The 22,220-nt window shown below is 55.8% G+C and overlaps 1 protein-coding gene across 1 annotated transcript in view; it reads right to left on the bottom strand.

Moving 5' to 3' along the window:
- Aco2 (aconitase 2, mitochondrial) overlaps positions 1-22,220 on the bottom strand; it is a 37,887-nt gene that overhangs the window by 1,325 nt on the left and 14,342 nt on the right. Inside the window, exons 2-15 of the mRNA XM_005379352.2 lie at positions 20,009-20,145; positions 14,846-15,104; positions 12,524-12,616; positions 8,992-9,150; positions 8,634-8,784; positions 7,296-7,400; positions 6,475-6,566; positions 5,047-5,152; positions 3,494-3,651; positions 3,290-3,363; positions 2,703-2,814; positions 1,513-1,635; positions 1,163-1,318; positions 393-584 (exon numbers count right to left, since the gene is read on the bottom strand). Coding sequence (XP_005379409.1) covers positions 393-584; positions 1,163-1,318; positions 1,513-1,635; positions 2,703-2,814; positions 3,290-3,363; positions 3,494-3,651; positions 5,047-5,152; positions 6,475-6,566; positions 7,296-7,400; positions 8,634-8,784; positions 8,992-9,150; positions 12,524-12,616; positions 14,846-15,104; positions 20,009-20,145 — 1,917 coding nt within the window. The remainder of the gene's footprint in view (positions 1-392; positions 585-1,162; positions 1,319-1,512; positions 1,636-2,702; positions 2,815-3,289; positions 3,364-3,493; positions 3,652-5,046; positions 5,153-6,474; positions 6,567-7,295; positions 7,401-8,633; positions 8,785-8,991; positions 9,151-12,523; positions 12,617-14,845; positions 15,105-20,008; positions 20,146-22,220) is intronic.

Here is a 22,220-nt window from a genome sequence, read left to right as displayed (position 1 = left end):
CGCTCACCTGCGCAGTACCCACCTGCCCGGCCCCTGGCAGCCAAAGTCAGGTGGATCAGGCCCAACAAGGCTCTGTGGGGCAAAGGCGGGCTGGCTGTGGCCCCGGCTGCCTGTCTGCAAACGCAGGAGATGTGAAACGCATGGGGCAGAGCAGGGGGAGACACCGCAGGGCCCTCAGTTGTAACCTCAGCGTGGCCCTGCCCCCCGCCCCTCCCCCTTGCTCCTGGGCTAGGCCTGTTCTTGGGGCCTCCCTGCCTGCTGCTGGTCTCTCCTTAGGCCTGGGAGGGCCATCCTCGCCCTGACTGCCCTAGGCCCCTCCGGGTCCTGCCTCCCCCCGTCAGGTCCTCGGGCTCCCCGGGGAGTGGCGCCAGCACCACCGTGAGCTGGCCTACCTTGTAGTAGCGGGCCGTGTCTGGCACAGGGCCAAACTCCTGGGTGACGGCATTGCGCACAGAGTTGGCCTTGCCGTTTTCAACGTTGATGGCGCCAATGAGCAGATTGTTGGAGATGTTGTCCAGGTGCCCACGGAATTTGAGCCAGGGGCCTGCAGCTGAAATGTGGTCAGTGGTGCACTTCCCTTTGACCTGAGGGGTGGGCAGAGGACAGTGGTCAGGACGCAGCCAGGAGGGGGAGGGGGCCCACGCTGGGACCTGGGGGCGGGGCTGGCGATGAAGGAAACACATCAGAGTCTGCGCACAGCCTGCAGCCCAAAGGCTCAGGCAGAGGCTGCGAGCCGCCGTCTCCAGGGCAGGACGGGCAACTCGGGCACAGGGAGGGCAGGGGCATCTCCAGGCTATGCCCTCCACTGGGAGCCGCCCAGCACTGAAGATGAGGCCTTGTGCTGGGCAGCGGGGAGCCAGGGCCACAGCTGGTCCTGCTGGTAGCTGATAAGTCTCTTGCTGCCTGGTAGGAGACCCTCGAGGCCCTTGGGCAAACAGGGTTAACGTCTGGCGAGGTCTGAGGACGCGGGCCGGCAGGAACACACGCGGAGCTGTTGGTCACAGTACAGGTGCGGGAACCGGCACGCTTCTTGCGGCCTCTCGCCTGCATGTCAGCTGACTGCACCCAGGCGGCTGAGCGCGCAGACCAGCTGGGCCCAGCCCCTCACCATGACACCGCCTGCTCCCGCTGGCGAGCCGAGTGCCCAGCGGGCCATGCTGACCTTGATGAGGATCTGCAGGTCCTCCAGGTCTTTGCCGTCCCATTTGTCGAAGGGCTCCAGGAGCTGCAGGCGCTGGCTAGTGGGGCTCACGTCCACCCGCTGCCCGCTGCTGTCCTTCGGGGGGTGCTGGTAGGTGTCTTGCCCTGGGTCAAACTCCTGCAGCAGGGGTGGGGACAGGTCAGGTACCCAGGTCCCCAGGGAAGCTCCCCACGCCCCAGGCGCCTTCTCTCTCTCTCTCTCAAGGCACAGCCGCCAAGGACAGCGGCACCCCTGCCTGCCGGGCTGGCGCAGAGGCACGGGTGCTGGGCAGGCAGCACCTGGGACGCCCGGGCTGGGCAGGCCCGGCTCACCGCTTGGGGCAGCTCATCTGCATCTGGAGCCTCCAGCTTGAACTTCTTCCCGTCTTTGCCTGTCAGGAAGTCGGTTTCTGGGTTGAATTTGAGTGTTCCCGCGATGGCCAGGGCTGTGACAATCTGAACAGAGGCCGTCGGTTTACGCCGGTCAGCACGCATCACCCATGTCCCCCCCCCAGAGCCCAGGAGATGCCCAGGCCACTGAACTCGGGGACCCCAGAGCCACTGCGGTATCTCCCCGAGGCCGGGCTGGTACGAGCTCTCCTGTCCCCCGCACCGATGTGCCCGTGATGGGAGCATCTCTGCTGGGCAGTGCGGAGAGGGAGGAAAAAGCATGGGCATCTCTGGAATGCACACCAACACTGGTGCAGGGGATGGAAGGCAGGAGAGCCGCCGCGGGCCGGGAGCACTTCAGCTCACTCTGCCCACACTGACAGCAGGCCCAACTTACACTCAACTCAGAAACAAGCTGCGGGGTGGGCACGTAAGTCAGGTTACTTGGGAAGCTGAGGCCAGAGAATCACGTAAGCCCAGGAGTTCAAGACTGGCCTGAGTAACACTGATTAAAAAAAAAGCAGCAGCAGCAGCTGGCAGTAGTGGGACAAACATGCCTGTAAGCCTGTAATCACAGGACTCTGAGAGGCTGAGGCAGGAAGAACTTGAGTTTGAGTTCAGCCTAGGCAATTCAGCAAGACCCTGTCTCAAAAAAGGCTGGGACTGTAGCTCGGTACAGAGGTCCCGCATTCAATCTTCAGTGTATTGGGAAGGAAAAAAAAAAACCCAAGTGTGGTGGTCTACAACTATAATCCCAGAACTTGAGAGGCTGAGGCAGGAGGATTGCTGCAAGTTCAAGGCCAGCCTGGACTACAGAGCAAGACCTTGTCTCAAAAAAAAGGAAGAAAGAGAAAAAGAAGAAAAATGGTGAACAAGGAAGCATCCTATGGTTGAAAGTCAGGGTCAGGACCTGAGCAAGCTCATGCAGCTGGTGAGAGGACAGAAAGCTGGCATCTGTCCCTGGAGTAAGAGTCCTCACTTTCTGCCCACACCCACTAACTGCTCCACAGAAATCTGGGGACCTGATGACATGAGGCAGCCCCGCCCTCCAAGGCAGCCCATGAGCTTGCACTCCTCTGACGTCAGGAGCAGGACTTCAGGGGTCCCGGCTATACCTAGCCAGGTGGCCTCACCTCTGGGGATGTGACGAAGGCATGGGTCTCCGGGTTTGCATCATTGCGGCCTGTGAAGTTCCTGTTGTAGGAGGTGACGATTGTGTTCTTCTCCCCCTTCTTGATGTCCTTCCTGTCAGGCCAGAGGGACAGGATTAGGGACAGCCGGCCTTGTCACCTGGCCTATCCCAGGACCACATGGGCCAGGTTCCTGAGGCGCATGCCCAGCTCGCAACTGAGGAAGGAAACAGACTTCTCACAGCACAGGAGCAGACCCTGGGTCGCCAGGGTTGTGTGTGACCGTGGAGGACAGAGGCAGAGCCCACACTGAGGCCTGGCGCTCCTGAGCAGAGTGGCACCCTCCTCAAGCGGCTCCCTCAAGCCCCTGCTGTGCCGTCGGCGTGTGGGCGCATGGGCTTCTCGCCCCAGCCCAGGCCTCAGCCAGTCTCTCCCTCTCCTCGCAGCCCATCCGCCCCACTGCACCACGCCGTGGGTCTTCTCCAGCAGCCCCCGAGGCCGTGGGCTCGTCTCTTCTCCACCTGTGACACCTCTCAGCTTCTGGGGCCCCAACCCGGTACACAGGGGCTGTGCTGTCAGAGGTGCCTCACCTGTCCCACTGGCCGATACAAGGGCCGCAGGCGTTGGCCAGGACGATGCCGCCCACCTCCCTCAGGATCTGTGCCTGCGGCAGGAGAGACAGAGCTGTGGGGAGGGATGTGCCGGGCAGGAAGGGCGGGTGAGCCAGGCCCAACAGCCAGCACACTGCAGCGGCAGCGGGGTGGGGAGCGGGGGCAGGGCGGGCAGGCACTCACGTAGCCATCCCGCTCGATGGTGGCGCGGATCTGCTCTGAGCCTGGCGTGATGGTGAACTGGGACTTGCACTTGAGTCCATGGGCCAATGCCTGTTTGGCCACAGCTGCTGAGCGCCCCATGTCCTCATAACTTGAATTGGTGCAGCTGCCGATGAGACCTGGTGCATTGTGGGAGGTGGGGTCAGGGCCCGAGGACACAGGGACCGGAGGTCTCTGTCTGCCCTCAAACCCTAGATCTGGTCCAAAGCGTTCACCAGCTGGGGTGGGCCAGAGACTGTTATGACAGCGACAAGTTGGAAACAACTTAAGTGTCCAGCAGTAAAGGACCAGCTGCTCATGAACCAGTCTGAACACTGAAGCCGCCGACCGAGACACCGAACACAGACTAGTAGCGCAGCTCATGCATGCACACCCAAGGGCTCATGCTAATGTTAGTGATCACTGCCGACTGGTGCTGATAGGAGAGGTTAACGGCTTTTCTTTTCTACATATTTTGTTTTCTTTCTTTTTTTTTTCTTTTTGGATGGGCTAGTCTGGAACTCCTAGGCTAAAGAGATCCTCCTGCCTCAGCTTCTCAAGTAGCTGACACTACAGGTGCATGCCACTGCCCACAGCTTAGGTTCTGCTTGCTTTACTGCTTTATGATTGGAGTAGTGAGATCTTTTTAAAAGTTTGTCAGTTATTCAAAACGTTAATGAAACTGAATGATACCACACTACACACAGATACCAAGACTGTCTCTAACAAGTCATTAAGCCACTGAAGACTTCTAAAATGTACTTCTCGTAAGGGTGAGCACAGCACAGCATGCTACTCAATGCTGGCTACAGCAGGAAGCTCTTCCCACATGTCCCCTCGTGGCCCTCTGGACAACCGGAAGGGCAAGTTCAACTATCACTCCTGGCTGGGCAGAGGGCAGGCAGCTTGCTCAGGTACCAGCTATTAAGCGGCAGAGCCAGGATTTGAACCCAGGCCTGTGGCCCCAGGGTCCGAGCTCTTCACAGCTACGCTGTGCCATCTCCTCATAGTAGCAGATGCCAGGGACACCGACATGCCAATGTGTCCCCACATGCAGAGTATGACAAATGCAGCACTGGTGTGACTGTGTCTATAAAACAAGTGCACATGGATAGAAGCAGTGTAACTCCTGAAGAGCTTGTTCCTGAGTGGAGATGGATCTCACAGGTGTTTTGTCTGGTTTTGCAACGTGGGGACCGAACCCAAGGCCTTCCCACTGAGCTATATCCCCAGGCTTTTTTTCTTTTTCTGAGACAAGGTCTCGATAAGTTGTTGAAGGTGGGCTCAAACTTGTGACCCTCCTGCCTCAGCCTCAGAGAGTGCTGGGATTACACATGTGCACCACCATGCCTGGCCTTAGAGGTGTTTAAAAACCCTTCTTGTCAATATTCTGTACAATAAACATGTATTTTTTTACACCAAGAAAAGGTTATTTTTAAAAGAGACCCATCATAGAAAGTGCCTGCTCAGACAGCATCACAAAGCAGAGGTGACTGCCCAGAGCCCTGGCAGCTGGCGGGGCCGAAGGCACTCACCCACGCGGATGTCCAGAGGCCACCCTTCCTTCTCCGCCACGGCACCCACCTCCGCCACAGGGTGGGCCAGGTCCGGTGTGAAGGGCCCGTTGATGTGCGGTTTCAGCTGAAAAGACAAGGATGCAAGGAACAGGAATTGAGGTGGGACTGAGTGCTGCGGCAAGCCCGCCTCTGTTCTCAGCCTCCCTGGTCCCCACAGGGAGCCTGACGCCTGTCCTTGGGGCTCAAACCTTGTCCCAGGAAGCACACAGGAGCTGCGCAGGTACCAGCTCCTGGATGCCCGGCCCCGCCGAGCAGGTCTCATCTCCACTCTGCACCCCAGGAGCCAAAGCTCAGGAGTGACACAGAGCTCGAAGACGGCAGAGGCACGGAGCGAACAGCAGCCACCTGCCTCACACACCCGTCCTCTTCCAGACTCCACTGCTTTTGGAATCGCTTTCACACTGAGCTACAGCCCCAGTGCTTTTTATTTTTATTTTTCTGTTGCTGTGTTTTTTGTTTTTATCTTTTTGAGACAGGGTCTCGTTATGCAGTTCGGGCTGGCCTTGAGCTCACTTTGTAGCCCAGGCTGGTCTCAAACTCGCAATGATCCTCCTGCCTCAGCCTCCCGAGTGCTGGGATTACAGGGGTGCGCCACCATGCCCGGCCCCAGTGCTTTTTAATGTTTTATTCTGAGACAGGGTCTCGCTAGTCACTCACTTGCCTACACTGGGCATGAACCTCCTGTCTCACACTCCACAGAATGGCATTACAGATGAATGCTTTCACTGACTGACTGTGCTCCTCGGGATTGAACTCAGGAAGCACTGAGCAACAGGTGCTGTTTCTCCTCAGGCGTACGATCTTCCTAAGTGGTCCAGGCTGGCCTCACCCTCCCCACTAGCTGCCATTACAGCCGAGCACCTCCCATGTGCTGATCCTCATGAATCAACGTGAGGTATATGGCTATGTGCTTGGCACAGAGCAAACAAGTGACTGTTACCACACAAATGCATCCACTTAACCTCACTACTGCCTCCGCATCACCACGGCCAAGGGCGGCCTTGCTCAGTGGCACCTGCTCCCGTGCCCGAGCAGACTGGCCTGTGTCACCCAGCCTGCTTCCTCGGACTCTCCCCATGCCTGCCGAGGTGTGCGGCCTCAGGGTGCCACACCCGGCCAGGTCCTTGCCTCAACTCTGCTAATGAAACAAAGCTCCAGAGTGAAATCTTCGCCTCCACTAAACTCACGGGAAGCCAAACTGCCACCCATTTCTGATTTGCCAGCCACAGCCACCCCCCACTGCCCCACGGTTGGAATTTCATCTCCCCCCGCCCCCACCCCGAGAACCACGGGCCAGGCCAGGCAGGACTTGTGCCAGCTCCTGGTCCCAAGAAAGCAGTGTCCCCTCCCCCTTTAAGAGCCCCCCAACCCAGGTCCCTTCCTCACCTCACTGAGGTTAATTTCAATCAGTTGGTCATACTGGCAGCCAGGGTCAGGTACCAAGTGATCCTTGAATTCATCAGCAAGACTGGCGATGTCTGGAATCAACAAGGGCCGGGCGTGAAGCACAGGAAGCAGAAACCGGTGCTGAGACTCACCCAGCACTCATCCATGTGCCGCCAGTCCCCAGCACCCACCGAGCACCACCAACGCCAACACGGGAACAGAGCAAAGCACGGGACACTGTCCCTGCCCGCAAGCTCACAGGCTAGTGAACGAGCTGTCAGTGAACCCACAATGACACTAGGACAGGAGGCGCTGAGGAACACAGGAAAATGAGGTGAGTCAGGGAGGGCTTCCTGGGGACCAAGAGTGGAGTTCAGAAGGAGTCACTGACCAAGGAAGGGGATGCCTGCACGCCCTGCCCATCCAGGACCAGGGCGGGATGTCCGCCCACCTGGGGAGCTGCGGGTGGGCAGCGAAGGGGCTCTGGTTCCACCTTCCCTCATCCCCTGCTAGGATGGTAACAGAAGAGATCCCTGTCATTTCTGGAGCTTCCTGCAAGGGGCACCAGGGACCAGGCCAAGGACCAATGGCCACCTTTCCAGGGGAGAATAACTCACCCAGAAGAGGCTGCGGTCACCCAGCTCAGAAGCACCGGCACAAGCCTAACTTGTCACATACCTGCAGGGGCTTCTCAGGGCCTCTGGAGCAGGTCTGGACACAGCAGGGTGAGGACCCTGCTCTAAAGGGACGTGGGCAGCTTCCTCCTGGGGCAGGGCTGTGGCATGACTGTCCTGTCCCGTGCTGTGGCCCCTCCAGCTCACCTGCCCGGCCGGTCTTGCTCAGGTATTTCTTCATCCTGTGGTTGTACGGGAACACGGAAGTGGTGGCCCCGATTTCTGCACCCATGTTGCAGATGGTTGCCATGCCTGAGGAGAAACAGAAATAGCGCCTGTGGCCCAGCCCAGGGCTGGGCTTGGGGCCCACCTGCCTCCACACACCAGGGAGCAGCAACACTGCCTCCCCGCTCACGTGGCCTCCTAATGGCAGAGACACTCATCCCTGGGGGCCCAGGGTGAAGGCGGGCTCGCCTGAGGCCTGGCTATCTTGCTGGGCAGAGGTGATGGCCTCTATGTACTGAAGGCGGGCCTGGCCAGCCACTGCCCAGTTGTTACTGTGTCCATTTCACAGGCGAGGGACCTAGCTTAGAGGTTCAAGGTCACGCAGAAAGGAAATAAATGCTGGAACTCAGATCTCGATCCATCTGCCAAGGTCTGTCCTCCAGCAGCAATACGATGGTACTATTAGACATTTTTCTGAATTTCAGCAATAGGAATGGGACCAGCTAGAGATGGTAGCATATGCTTATACTCTCAACTGCCAGGAAGACTGAGGCAGGAGGCCTGCGTAAGCCCAGGTGTTTGAGGCCAGCCTGGATAACAAAGTAAGACCCCATCTCAAAATAAATAAATAAATAGATGGACAGACAGATAGGTAGATAAATGGATAAATGGATGGATGGATGCTGTCTACTGTTTGTGAACTGGCAGCTCCCAGGGATCCAGACTCCTACCCAGGCCTGTTCTTAGCTTGCCAGCTGAGCTATGCCACGATGGCAGAGTGAGGGGCTGCTGTAGAGCTGAGGTAGTGCCTGGGAAGCCAGGACTGGACAGGGCTGAGCCATGTGCTGAGTCTCCCTGCACTCCCAAGGGTGCAGGCAGCACGGAAACTAGGTCCCTGGCTCACACCTGGTTTTGGAGGCTACCAGGCAAAGTCTCTAACCCACAGGAAGCAAGCAAAGCTCCGACTCCAGCTAAAGGAAGACTCCGGACTCAGCTGCTCTGTGAATGAAGCCGGCTCTGACTAACCGTTTCCCCCAACACCTCCATCCTCTCTAGGCTCATGTTCACCCATGTGACCCAGGGCCTGGCCAGGGCCCAGCGGCAGATGCTGGCTTGGGCCCCAGCACAGGAAGTTACTGGCACCTTGGAAAAGATCCTTATCTCTCTGTCAGATTGGGAAGGGACCTGCAGTAGATAATGTCTAGGGCCAGCTCTGTAACCTCTGCATGCCCATCCCTGGCCCCACACTGCCTGGACATGTCCCCAGGGAAGCCCATCAGGCCCACACGGTGAGGGCCCCGTGGTGAGTGCCCTCCTCACCAGTGCAGGAGATGGATTCAACACCAGGCCCGTGGTACTCCACAATGGCGCCTGTGCCACCTTTCACCGTGAGGATGCCTGCGACCTTCAGGATCACATCTTTGGGTGAGGTCCAACCGGACAGGGAGCCCGTCAGCTTCACACCGATCACCTACGAGGAGTGCGTGAGATGACGGTTCCAAGCAGGAAGTCCAGGAATCAAGCTGCTGGCCTCCCCGCTCTGGTCATTCGTCCCTGCCTCCCTCGAGAAAGAATTCCAGCCTGACCCATCCCCTTGTTCTTCGGGGCCCACGGGCTACCACTTCTCCCCACCAACCTCCCCTGAAGCCACCAGCGTGAGTCCTTCCCTGCTCCTCACCTTGGGACACTTCAGCTCCCAGGGGATCCCAGCCATGACGTCCACGGCATCAGCACCCCCGACTCCAATGCAGATGCCACCCAGGCCACCGCCATTAGGGGTGTGGGAGTCAGTGCCAATGAGAAGAACCCCAGGGTAAGCGTAGTTCTCCAGAATGATCTGAAAAGGAATCAAGATCATGAGCTCAGAAGCCCTCAGTAGAGAATGGAGGTGGAACCAAAGGCGTCCATACAGCTGCCCCCACTCACAGGGCTGCCAGCCCATGCCCAGGGCTGCCCGAGGATGGGACAGGGCTGGGGCACCATCTCCGGGGAGCCTGGGATGCAGGCAGCTGGGGCCATGAGTAGCTGACAGTTTCTGCTGTGTGGCTTGGCCTATGCCCACCTCCCTGTGCCTCAGTTTCCTCGTCTGTACTATAGTACAAACGCAGCCATACCATCTTAACCCAGGACGTGGTGAGATAAACTGGCACACAAGCATGTCCTGCGACAGCTCCAAGATGATCCTTGTGTGGTCAGTGTGCCTTGTGCCTATGTGGCTTCTCAGCGGGGGCGTCATTCCATCACGAGCTAGCTCCAGCCCACAAGGGGCAGCTAAGGAAGTTTGGGGCGCACAGAGCCACCCATTTCTCCACCGCCCAACCGGGAGAAATGTAGGCCTCCCTCCCCACCTCGGCACCCTGGAGGTGACTGAGGACTGAACTGATGCTAGCGGAAAGGTGCCAACCTGCACACCCTGTTTCCCGGTGTTGCCTGTACCCAGACACCCCTAGCTGGGCAGGCCCTGGGATGCACGACCCCCCGGAACATTTGGTGAGAAAGCAGCAGGGTGCAGGTCAGCACCCAGCTACAGCCCTGCCCCTGTCCAGGCCCCTCTGAGGCACTGCTTGTGGGCCTGTCCCCCAGGACCAGGCGCCCCCCGTCGTGGGCCCTCGTTCTGGCCAATCACCTACTAGTAGTCGTGGGACCTTGGCGAGTCACTTTACCCTCCAGGCCTCAGGCTCCTCTTCTAGACAAACCAGCTGACAAGCGTCTCGGGTCCCTGGGTGACTACACAGATCACTTGTGTTCAGCGGGCACAGGGACGTGGGGCTTTACTATTTCACAGCAAGACCCTCCACATGGGGGTCTGTGCCCCTGGGTCAGATGGCATCATGCCCACCCTCGGGGTTAGGAAGACCAGAGATGTGAAAGGCTCCAAGAAGGAACACAGCCGGCTCCCTGGGGCCCTACACAAAGCCACTGCCTAGGCCCGGAGACTCAACAAGAGCTCAGCCCCTCCCCGCAGCGATGCAAAGGGTCAGGAGACCTGGCTCCTCCCCGGCCCCAGTGCGTGGGCCGGCTGGACAGCACAGGCCCACCCTGCTGCACCAGTTCACTTTCCGCCCACCCCCGCCTCAGCCAGTGCAAAGATATGAAACTAGTTCATCCCTAGCGCTAACAGCTTGATCCACGAAGACCACAGTAGAATTCAAAGAGGCCTATGTGGTATAGACAGAATGTGGTCCACGCCAAGGAAAGGTTAACAGACCCATCTACTATGCAAAGTGTCATGATGAAGCAGATTGTGGCAGTGGCCTCAGCACTCTATGGCTATGGCTGGGCAGATGGGGTGAAGGTAGACTAATATGAAAAACGTAACACTGTAAAGTCAGCCATCTATTCACCCAACACATATACATACCAATCCGTCCCCACCCAGGCCCAGGCCCAAAGCTAGACAGGGATGAAGGAGCCGCAGTCCCTGTCCCAGAGCACACAGTGCATGGGAAAAGCGCCAGGCACAGTGTGGACATGGCCCCTCGGGGCTGCACGTGGGAAGCCCTGATGCAGGGCACCGGGTGGGCCGGGGGTCAGACAGGAAGCAGAGAGCTGAGATGCGGAGGAGCGGGGCTGGCGAGGCCAGCTGGATTGCTGGGTTTGCTTAGGTGAATGGCGCTGAGGGAGAGTGGAAGAGCATGGCAGGCACGGGTCCCGGGGTGTTCCCCTGTTCAGGGACAGAAGCACCGGGCTGAACACTCAGCAGGTGACCCAGAGCAGGTGTCGATAGTTGTCACTTACAGCTCAAACTGCGGCCTAGGAGCTGCCAGGGCGGCATGGAGGCTACTCGGACTGGGGGGCCCTTCCTAACAGAAGGCCAAAGCCAGGCCCACCCGCCTCACTTCCTGTTGCAAAGTGGCTCTCTAGCCTCAGGCTGGTGTGTGACCTGCCATCCTGGCAGCTCCATCTTGGCAAGGGCAATGGTATAAAAGGGCAAAGCAGTGATCCACTGTGGCTCCAGTTTCAGAGTGGGGCAGAGCTGGGGGCCCCGGCAAGGTCAGGCGACAGCCTGACCCAGCAAGTCTGGAAGGTAGCAAACAGTGAGGCCCTGGATGGAGGGGGAAGAGGGCCACTTTGGAAAGGGGCAGAGCAGGGTCTCGGCAGACGGGATGGGTGGTAAACGGACAGATGCATGAGTTGTCAACGGCCACCTTTGCTGGGAGTGAAGCACCTACTCCCCCCAACACACGCACTTAAGGAAACAAAAGCTGTCTACCAAAGGGAAGCCCATCCTTGGGGACCCCAGAGCTCTCAGCGGACGCAGCCTGTGGATCATGGGATCCAGCAGCCTAGAGGAATCAGAGCAGTATTCCTCACAGGAGCAGGAAACAGATGGCATGGAACACTCGCACCAGGCCACACGTCCTGGGTCCCCAAGACATGTGCCAACCCCCCTGGCACTTCCGTTAGCCCTCTCTGCCTCAGCTCTTCTCTGTAAGGTTAGATAGTAACACCACTTACTCATGGGGTTAGGGTGAGGTCTGGATAGTCAGTGTCTAAAGCGCTGAGTCCAGCACCTGACACACAGGGCGCCCACCCGATGTGTTACCCATGCAATGGAAGCAACACAAAAATACCTCGCGAGCGCTGCCCGTGCAGCTCCCTCCCCTGCACCAAAAGACAGTAATAATAACTGATGTTCCATATTGTAGTTCACAGGAATAAGATGCTGAGCACATGCTTAGAAGAAGGTGCAGAAAGGAATATGTCAAACTTTTAAATGCAGCAGTGTAGTGCAGGGTAGAGGACCTGTGTAGTGTGTGAGAGGTCCTGGGTTTGATCCCCAGCACCCAAGATAAAAGAGAGTGGGTTGCTTGGATAATTTGAAGGGACTGTTTTCATTTTTCTTTTAAATTTTCTTTTTTTCATCTTTTTGAGACAGGGTCTCACTATGCAATTCAGGCTGGCCCGGAGCTCAATCTGTAGCCCAGGCTGGCCTCAAACTTGCAGCAATCCTCCTGCCTCAGCCTCCCAGTGCTGGGATTACAGGTGTGAACCACCATGCCTGGTTTGTTTCGTTTTTCACATGGAGAACAGGAATTTATATATTGACATAATAAAAATTACTGTACAAGCAAAAGAGGTAACACCCAAGAGCTGGCTTCAGATGTCCTCCTGTGCCCTCATGGCCCTCCTGGCCTCAGGTCCCCTGCTTCTCTCTGCAGGCCAGGAAGGTGCTCTCTGGTCACTGGGTGCTACCAAGCCCTGCTTACCTGGTGAATGATTCCGGACCCAGGCCTCCAGAAGCCCACGCCGTACTTGGCACCTGCAGTTGCCAGGAAATTGTACACTTCTTGGTTTATGTCCTATGGAGAGAAATCCATAAAAGGAGCATTAGTGACACGGTTTGCACTGGGTTGGCCCTCGCTACGCGCCCCTCTGCACCCCACCATGGCTCAGGAAGGCCTGCACTGGAAGACAGGTCCTCTCCTGGAGGCCTCTGAAGCATAATTCTCGAGGGCTGGACTGTGGGCCATGCCTCAGCTCACAGCCAGGAAGAAAGGCCGGGGAGCAGAAAGCCCCACTCTGTGACACGTGGCCAGGGGGGCAGGTCTGGCACAAGTCCCCACCCTGTTCTCTGGGTCTCAGTTTCCTTATTTGCTTCAGGAGCTGGGCTATATAACTGCCAGCACTCCCTCTAGCAACCCTGTCCCTAGGCAAGACTGGCAGTGACTCTCACCTCCAGCAAGTAGATTTTGAACCCACAAAGCAAGGGGGAGGCAGCCGCATGGGTGGTGGCCCTGCTGTGGGAAGTTGAGCCCTTGCACAGCTCCCATCCCCCAGGACATCCTGTAACCCGACCCCCATGCCACTCTGTGCAGGCTGCAACCAAGCCAGCTGGCAGGCTCGCTCTTCAGCTGGGAGGAGAGAGCTACTGTGGAACTGGACACACGGCGGGTGGGCCAGGCCGGCAGAAGGGGCCCAATGGGAGGGCAGCCCCGAATGTATCCTAGGGGCCCAGAGGCGCTGCGTGCCGGGCTGACCATGGGAGCAGGGCGCTTTCGATTGCAGGCCACACTCTGCCAGCATTTGGCTCCTGCCAACAGCCGCCTGGGGTCCTGTTCCCGCTGCAAGGGGCGAGGCCTAGAGCTGGGAGACAACTGCTGCCGCCAAAAGCAGCGCACAGGCTCCATGCTTGGGCCGGGAGCAGGAGCAGGCCTGGGTTGCATAAGCACAGCACGTGGCCACTCGTCCTGACTACAACACTCAGAGGAAAGGGCCTGAAGGAGGTTAATCTGACCAAGTCAGTGCTGCTGGGCTCGGGGTCAGCCCTCAGAGCGGCCTCCTGTGGCTGTGGGACTCAATGGATCATGACATTACCATGACCTCTGGCTCCCTGTCTGGCAAGTGCCCAGGGGTCAAAGGAACAGGTGAAAGTGCACATGTGATTCGAGGACAGACATGTGAATCAAGCCCCGACTGCCCTCTCCTGAGTATGTGGTGGGGACACAGCGCCTGTCCACAAAACTTTTTTTTTCTTTATTTTGCAAACCTGGGGATTGAACCTTAGCCTCCTTTTAGTTTTTTTTGTTTTTTTGGGGTTTTTTAGAATAGGGTCTTGCTATGTTTTTTGTTTTGTTTTGTTCTGTTTTTTTTGAGATAGGGTCTCACTATGTACTCCAGGCTAGCCTTGAACTTGTGGTGATCCTCCTGCCTCAGCCTCCCAGAACACTGGGATTGCAGGTGTCAACACCACTCCCGGGTTGTAGCACTTTTCTCATCCAATAGCAAATGTACTTCTAGTGTGCCAAGATTAGGGATGGCTCTTCTTTTCTTCAGTTTCTTCTATATTTTCTATTATCTTCACAATGACCAAAAACTAATTCTAGTCTTAGAAAAGGACAGGGCTAGGGATATTGCCCAGCAGCATGAGTGCCTGCCTGGCAAGCACAAGGTCCTCAGTTCGATTCCCAGTACCAAAAAAAAAAAAAAAAAGGACAAAAACAACCCAATCCCAGCACTTGGGAGGCTCCGGAGGCTGAGGCAAGAGGATCACTGTGAGTTCCAGGCCAACCTGGGCTACATAGCTAGTTCAAGACCAGCTTAAAAGAAAAAAGAAAAAAAAGAGGAGCTTGTACTATACAGTTGAGACCCTGTCTCAAAAAAAAAAAAAAAAAAGATTACTGTGAGTTTTAGGCTAGCCTGGACTATATAGTGAGTTCAAGACCAGCCTGAACTACATAGTGAAACCTTGTCTGAAAATAAATAAAATAAAATAAAATAAGCTGGGGTACAGCTCAGTAGGAGAGTGCTAACCTAGCATCTCAAGGCCCTGTGTTATGCTACCAGTACCTGAGAAGGCAGGCAAGCAGGGAAGGGGAAGAAAAGGCAAAAACAAGACTAAACTTCAGGGCTGGAGTTCAGGGTGAAGCACTTGCCTGGTATGCATGAGACTGAGTTTGAGCTCCAGTACCCAAACCACGGAAGAGCCCATTAGAAATTGGAGGCAGTGCCCCCGTGTCAGCCCCTGTGGGAGGCCTCTGCCATCACCACGCCACACCCACCAGCCTGACCCCACACCAGCCGGGGCTCACCTTGGCCCGGCGCAGGTCTTTTTCACCCCCAAGCTGGGCCTCGATGAGATGGTCACAGTGGATGGTGGATGGCACGGCCACCCTGGGCAGCCCGCTGCTGATGAACTGCAGCATGGCCATCTGGGCTGTGGCATCCTGCATGGCCACGCGGTCGGGCCGCAGCCGCAGGTACGTCTTGCCCCGCTCGATCTCCTGGTTGGCCGGGTCATCCAGGTGTCCGTACACGATCTTCTCCGAGAGGGTCAGTGGCCGGTTCAGCCTGCAGGAAAGAGGACAGCAGGGCTGGTACCAGCTGCACAAGCTCTGCCCGCCCACAGCGGCTCCCTCCCAGGCATGGGGCGCACTGACTACGGGCAGGGACAGGTAGGCTGTTTAAGGGACCCTGAGTTCCACTTGCATGGGACAATCGGCCCTGCTTCCTGCGTCACCTCCAGCACGGTGCTCCACCTGGTACTCAGTAGGCACTCCACAGTGACTTCATGTGAGTGACGAAGCCACAAGAGATGACGGGTTGTTTTTTTTCCCAAATGATATTTGCTTTTCCATCACATTCGTCACTTATCTAACAAGTACCTATCAAGTAGACAGCTCATCATTAACATTTATTGTATTCTTGACTTTTTTGTTTTGTTTTGACACAGGATTTCACTATGCGGTTCAGGCTGGACTTGAACTCACTATTTTGTTGTTGTTGTTCGTTTGTTTGTTTGTTTGTTTAAACTCACTTTGTAGCCCAGGCTGGCTTCAAACTCCCGGTGATCCTCCCGCCTGAGCCTCCTGAGGGCTGGGATTACAGATGTACACCACCATGCCTAGTGTTCATTGTATTCTTGGCTTTTTTTTTTTTTTTTTTTAGACCCACGCTATATAACCTAGGCTGGCCCCAAACTTGTGATCCTCCTGCCTCTGCCACCCAAGTGCTGGAATGGAGGCATGTGGCACCACACCAGGCTATGCTTGTCACTTAATAAAATAACCAGCTGGGTATGGTGGTGCACACCTGTAATCCCAACACTTGGGAGGCTGTAGCAAGAGGATCCCTGCAAGTTTGAGGCCAGCCTGAGCTACATGTGAGACCCTGCCTCAAAAATACCAAAACAAGTGTAAATAAAGAGTAAAAGGCCTGGGGATGCAGTTCAGAGCTCCCCGGATTCAATCCCCAGTACCACATACAGACACAGACAGCGGCGCACACACAAAAGACAGACACTCAGCAGAGAGACAATGACAGCTCAACTTCCCAGCCTGAGTCTCACCCTGGCCCCGACTTCCCTGTGTGCCCTCAGCCCCACTAGACACACAGAACCATGGCTGCATCCGCTTGCCCCACCCTGCTGCACTGGCCTCCCCAAGTCCCCACTCCACTTGCTGGAGCCAGGCTGCTGTGATGCTGCAGCCTCCCTACCAGCCCAGCAGCTCTCACTCCCACACGTGTAGCCTTCTGTGCCCAAGTACAGAAACCCAGCCACGCCCCCTACCTCTCACTGGTCCGCTTTCCCCCAGACCCCATTCTCCCAGTGGTTCACTCTCCCTCCCTCATTAGGGACAAAGTGACGGTCCATGCCCAGCCCCTGTGGGAGCGCAGCCTCTGCAGGACTCCGCTGCACTCTCCCTTAAATCCAGCTCCCCAGGACGCCCTGTGGCTGGGTATACCACAGAGCTGCTGCCTCTGCCCTCAGGAAAGCTTAGACCAAAGCTGATGTCCTGGAAGCTGCAGGACTCCATCCTCAGCCCACAGGCCCCCGCCTGACCCTGTCAGAGACCTGCAGGGGCTAGATGATGGTGCCCTCAGGGAGCACCTGTCTCTAACATGCAGGGCTTGATGCCAAGAAGTAACAGCCAGTACTTAGCACTTCCTTTGTGAACAGCTTTATTGAGGTATAACTAGCATACAATGGGCTGCTTTTATTTTTTGGTTTGTTGGGACAGGGGCTCCCTATGTAGTTTAAGCTGGTCTTGAACTCACTATGTAGCCCAGGGTAGCCTTGAACTTGAAGCAATCCTCCTGCGGGATTACAGGCATGCACCACCACCCCAGGTTAGACTGCATATATTTAAAATACACATGTAGGGCTGGCTGTGATCCAGTGGTAGAACACTCACCTATCATGCTGAGAGGCCCTGGGCTCCAGCCTCCATTATACCCCAGGGCCTTTTCACTGGGCTACATTGCCAGCCCCGTTTTTACTTTGAGGCAGGGTCTCACTAAATCACTAAGTTACCCTGACCAGGCTCAAACTCATAATCCTCCAGCCTCAGCCTCCTGGAGTGCAGGCCTGCACAGGATTACACACCCAGGTCAGATATTTAAGAAGTATTTGATTATGTTTTGACAATTTACACCTGTGAAGCAATTGCCACAATGAAGATACTAAACGTATTTACTTCTTCCCAAAAGTTTCCCCCTACCCTTTGGTAATAATCCCTTCGGCCTCGTTCCCACACCACCACCGACCCACTTTCTATCACTACAGATGAGCGTTACCAGAGCACTCACTTCCGGTCCAGTGTTTCCTAAGCCTGTGGTGGCAAACCTGTGGCACCTGTGCTACCGCCAGCTGTGTTATCCTTGAAAGCTCTAAAAGGTTCGCCATCACTTTCTAGCACTTTCATATACATAACTCATGACACAGATGAGGAAACTGAGGCAGGGACAGGTGAAGCAGCTTGCCCACAGGTCAAAACTTCTGTGTGCAAGGCTAGAACAGGAGAAGCCAGCAGAGGAGCAGTGTCTGTGCCCTCCGCGTACATCAACTTCTACCGTCACTCACACCTGGGGAGAGCGGGCCCAGCACGTGGCGAGTGCTCAATGATCAATGCTGGTACTGCCCCCTACACTCCTGGGAAAGGCAGGACTCTCCTTCTGCCAGCCTGGGTCCCAGCCCCTCACACCTATAGTCCCGTAAGCCCTTGAAAGCAAGAGTTCCCTAGGGCACTAGCTCTGCGACAAACGCAGGTCCACTGGCAACTCAGAATCTCTGAGTTCTGCTGTCATGAGAGCCCTGTATAAATATAGCAGGAGCCTGCGGTCGGCATCTCCAGGCAGGCAGCTGATGACTCACCCATGCAGCACACAGCTGGCCCCCACTCTGGGCTCAGGGGAGACGCAAATAGCACCCAGGCTTACAACCCTAGACCTTGAAAACAAATGCCTGACGTGGTGTCCAAGCCTGGCGATCACAAGCAAAGCTAAGAATGAACTGAGGATGAGCTGAGACAGGCAAAATGGATTCTCTGTGTGTACTGCTCCCCCTGCGGCCCTTGGTGACAGACAGCCAGGTCCAAGGCCAGAGTCAGACCCCGTCTGTCACAGACACAGCATGAAGAACAGGGTCCCATCTTCTAAAAGGGCCTCCGAAGGACAGCCTGGCCCTACCTTCTCTCTGTCACAGGGTCTCCGCCCTGGCACTCCGGGCCTAGGGACGTGCAGGGCTGTCCTGTGCCCTGAAGGTGTTCAGTGGCACTGCTTACCGAACCTACCAGGTGACAGTGCCCCCCCACGTTATGGCAACCAAAACTGTCTCCTGTCATTGCCAAATGCCCCCAGGGAATAAAAATCAACACCCGCCCTCCACTGCTCTACGGCAGCAATGAAAACAGAACCACCTATGTCTCATCAGGAACACGCTCCAGTGATGGGATTTCTCAGGTCAACACAGGGTTGGAAAAAAATAAGCAAAGGGAAGAAAAACGTTTTCTAGTTAATTTTACTGATAAAATTAGAGCCTAAAAGTCCGCCAGTGCCCTACTGGGTGTGTTTCTTCTGCTACTTGTTAGAGGAAAAGCTAAGTGGCTGCGCTACCCTCTGGCCCGGTGATCGGAAAGCACACTGCGCACCAGCTCGCCGTCCGCGCACCGAGGACTGAGGTGAAGAAGGGGCTCTGCAACACTTTCCACCGAGTTCCAAGCACGAGGGAAATACTGTTCCCTGGAGTAAAGCACGTGTCCACGGCCCTGCGTCGGTGGACAGTGCCTCTCTGCTGACTGTATTCCGCGTCAGCTGGGAAACTGGCTCCTCACGCTTCGCTCTTGTTAAATGGAAGTTCTGACTCAGCTGGTCTGGGTGGAGGATGAGAATCTGATTCTAGTAGGCACCCAGGCGATGCCAGTGCTGCTGGCCACGGCCACACTGTGGACAAGGCCACCAGAGTCAGAGCTGCTGGCAGTGGGACGAAGAGGCTGGCCGCCTGAATGCACTTCTAACACAGCCCGGACAAACCCTGTGAGAACGCTGGAAGCAACACGGGGGTGCTGGAGCCGGAGACCCTCTGAGGACGGGCCTCAGCACTCTGTGGGAATGTGACCTTGCACAGGGCACTCAGCTTCCCCAAAGTGGGGAGGGGATGGGACAGCTAACTCCCGGGGCTGCTGAGCACAGAAGCCAGGAAGACAGCTGCTCCCTTAAAACTGAAGTGGACACACCAGAAAACAGGAAGTAGAAAGGCAAGAGACAGAGCGGGTCTGGGATGTGGGGAGAGCCCAGGACCAACACACAGAGATGAGCTCCCTACTCCCACACCGTGTGGCCATGGGCAGCCTGCAGAGCCCGTTCCTCAGCCACACGGGGGTATACTCAAGACGGTCCTCACCCGAGTCAGTGTCAGAGGCTCCGAGGCAGGCCAGGACCTCGCCCTGTCTGCAGCTGGTCAAGTTCCAAGGCCAGCGCTGCCTGGCACACAGGACAGCCTCCTCCTGCTGCAGTACCTGCTGCATCCTTCTGGCGGCAGCATCGAGCGCCCCACTCGGCACAGAGGGTGGTGGGCAAAGATGCTGCCCTTTCACCAAACGAGGGACAGGGCAAGCTCAAGAGCTGCCTGGGCTTTCTCTGGATCTCAGGCCTGAGCTCTCCTCTGACCTCCACGCTAAGCAGGAAACAGAGCTGAGTCTCCAGCCACTGTCCTGATGCCCTCAGAGAGGAGGCCTAGGCTCAGCAGTCTGCCCCAAACAGTACTGACCTAAGCCCTTCCTCTAGGCTTTGATCACCAGGCTTCCTGACAAGAATCCTCCTTGGGAGACAGGCAGAAGTTCCCCCAGTAATTCAGAATGCCTTCCCTCTGCAGGGACACTTGATCTTGCCACCATCAGTAACCATTTACCACCAAGGGCCTCCTGCACCTCGCAGCACCCTTCAGCAGTCCTGCCAGCTCCCACCCGGAGCCTTACCGTTTGCGGACAATGTTAAGGTTCTTTTCTAGCAGGTCATAGCGGATGTACTCGTTAGGCTCAAAGTGGCTCATGGCCACCTTGGCCCGTTGGCACAGGACTGAGGCCACATGATACTGCCGCACACCCAGGACTTTCTGTAGAAAGAAAGACAGCAACCATCAATGGAGTTCTCAGGAAAGACCATCCCAGCATGGTAAAACAAAAAAAATCTGGGTATGGAGGCTCACGGCTGTAATCTCATCACTTTGGAGGCTGTGGCACGATGATCCTCATGAGTTCAGGGGCAGCCTGAACTAGTCTCAACCCCATCCTCCCCCCCAAAAAACACAAACAAAAACCAAGGGATTAGCTTTAAGAGCTGTGCCCGCCTGCAGTCTTGGCTTCCTCATCAGAAGCACGGGTGATACAGTGGCCACAGGAGCACAGCCTGCAGCAGGAGAAAGCACAAGGGAGGGAAGAAGTCAGGGCAACCAGGGAAGTTATATCAACCCACGGAAATCCCCCAGTGTCTGAGTCCCAGCGGAGACAGATACAGATGTAACCAGCTTTGGTGCACACACAGGGAGACAAGACAGTGTGCGGAAGCTCTCATCTCAGACCAGCTGCCCCTCCGGCCACACCTAAAGCTACTGGAGCACGAGGATCAAGCCTCAGCTCTTACTCATCTCTGTCAGGACCAGCCCGCATATGTCACAGACACAACAGAGATTTGTTGACTAAGTGGAAGAAGGAGGAAAGTCCTATGTTCCTCATCCCTTCAAAAGGTGGTGCCTGGGCCAGGTGAGTGGCCAAGCGTTCAAAGCCAGCCTTGACAACTTAGCAAGATCTTGTCCCAAAATAAATAAATCTAAAGTAGCAGGGGTGTGGCTTAGTGGCAGAGCACTTGCCTAGCATGAGACCCCCAGCACCAGACACAGAAGAAGGTAGTGCCTTCCTCCCCTTGCCTTGAATGTGTAGACTTCCTGACTTCTAAGGAACAGAATGTGACAGGCGGTGCTGTGTGACTTCCAAGACTAGATCATAAAAAGCATGCTTTCTGGGCTGGGGATTTAGCTCAGTGGCACAGTGCCTGCCTGGCAAGCAAAAGGTTGTGAGTTCGATTCCCAGTACTGGAAAAAAAAACCCAAAAAACGAAAAAAGCATGCTTTCTGCCTTTTTGTTATGCAATAGGGACTTTCAGGAAGCGATGTGTACTGGTTACTTTTAAACTATGGATGACAATCTCCACAGGTATGTTGTGACCAGGGAAGAAAGAAATGAATTTAAAGAAATCAGCAGAAAGGCAGAGGGCTTCCCTCCTATGGTGGGACCAGCCCCAGGCTGTCCCCTGGGAAAGGGAAGAAGCAGAGCTGAAGCCACCACCCCAGGTTCCCTTTTCTGTGTCACCTGCTGCCTCCAAGACAGAAGCCAGTACTGGCCCACAGCCATCTATGGCACCACACCCCAGCCATCATCCACCTTCACCCAATAGCCACAGCTGTGATCCCCCAAAGCAGGGCTCACTGTCTGCCACAATGGGCAGGTGTGAAGGCCCCCGAGTGACACAGGTGAGGTCCTCCAAGGTGCCAGGTACCAGAAAAAAGCAATGCAATGCAGCGGTAGCCATACTGAGCCCCTCCCGCACAGTGGGAGGAGCCCAGCACACAGGGAAGAGCATAGATCTGGATTAAAATCTGGTCTGGCTATTTATTGCCTGAGTGACCTTGGACAATTTAACCCAAGCACTCATTTCCCCAGAGTTACCATGAGAACCAAAAGAAACCATACAGGGGCTGGGGATTTAGCTCAGCGGCAAAAGCGCCTGCCTGGCAAGCGCAAGGTCGTGAGTTCGGTTCCCGGTACCGGAGAAAAACCAAAAACAAACAAACAAACAAACAAAACCAAAAGAAACCATACAAAGTCCTGAGTACTGTTTCTGATTATCGTTGAGTGTACACATCCACCCCTCTGCACTCCCTAAATAAGAAACTATACATACTGCTCTGTAACTCGCTTTTCTCACTTATTAATATAGCCCAGACATCTTTTCAATGCCTATATATAACCTATCTATTTTTGCAAATTGCCCTAAGTGTTGGTTTCCTTAGAAATAAAAATGAGTATAATAATACCTAGTGTCTGGCCCAGTAGGTAAAACCATAAATTGTAATCCTAATTACAGTACTGGGAAAAGGTAAAGTCCTGATTCCCAGCAGCAAGGGGACAGTGA

This window comes from Chinchilla lanigera, unplaced genomic scaffold (genome assembly GCF_000276665.1).
Source record: "Chinchilla lanigera isolate Chin_1 unplaced genomic scaffold, ChiLan1.0 scaffold00012, whole genome shotgun sequence".
Taxonomy (NCBI): Eukaryota; Metazoa; Chordata; class Mammalia; order Rodentia; family Chinchillidae; genus Chinchilla; species Chinchilla lanigera.
Note: the sequence above shows the minus strand (reverse complement) of the source record. Positions and strands in the feature narration are given on the sequence as shown.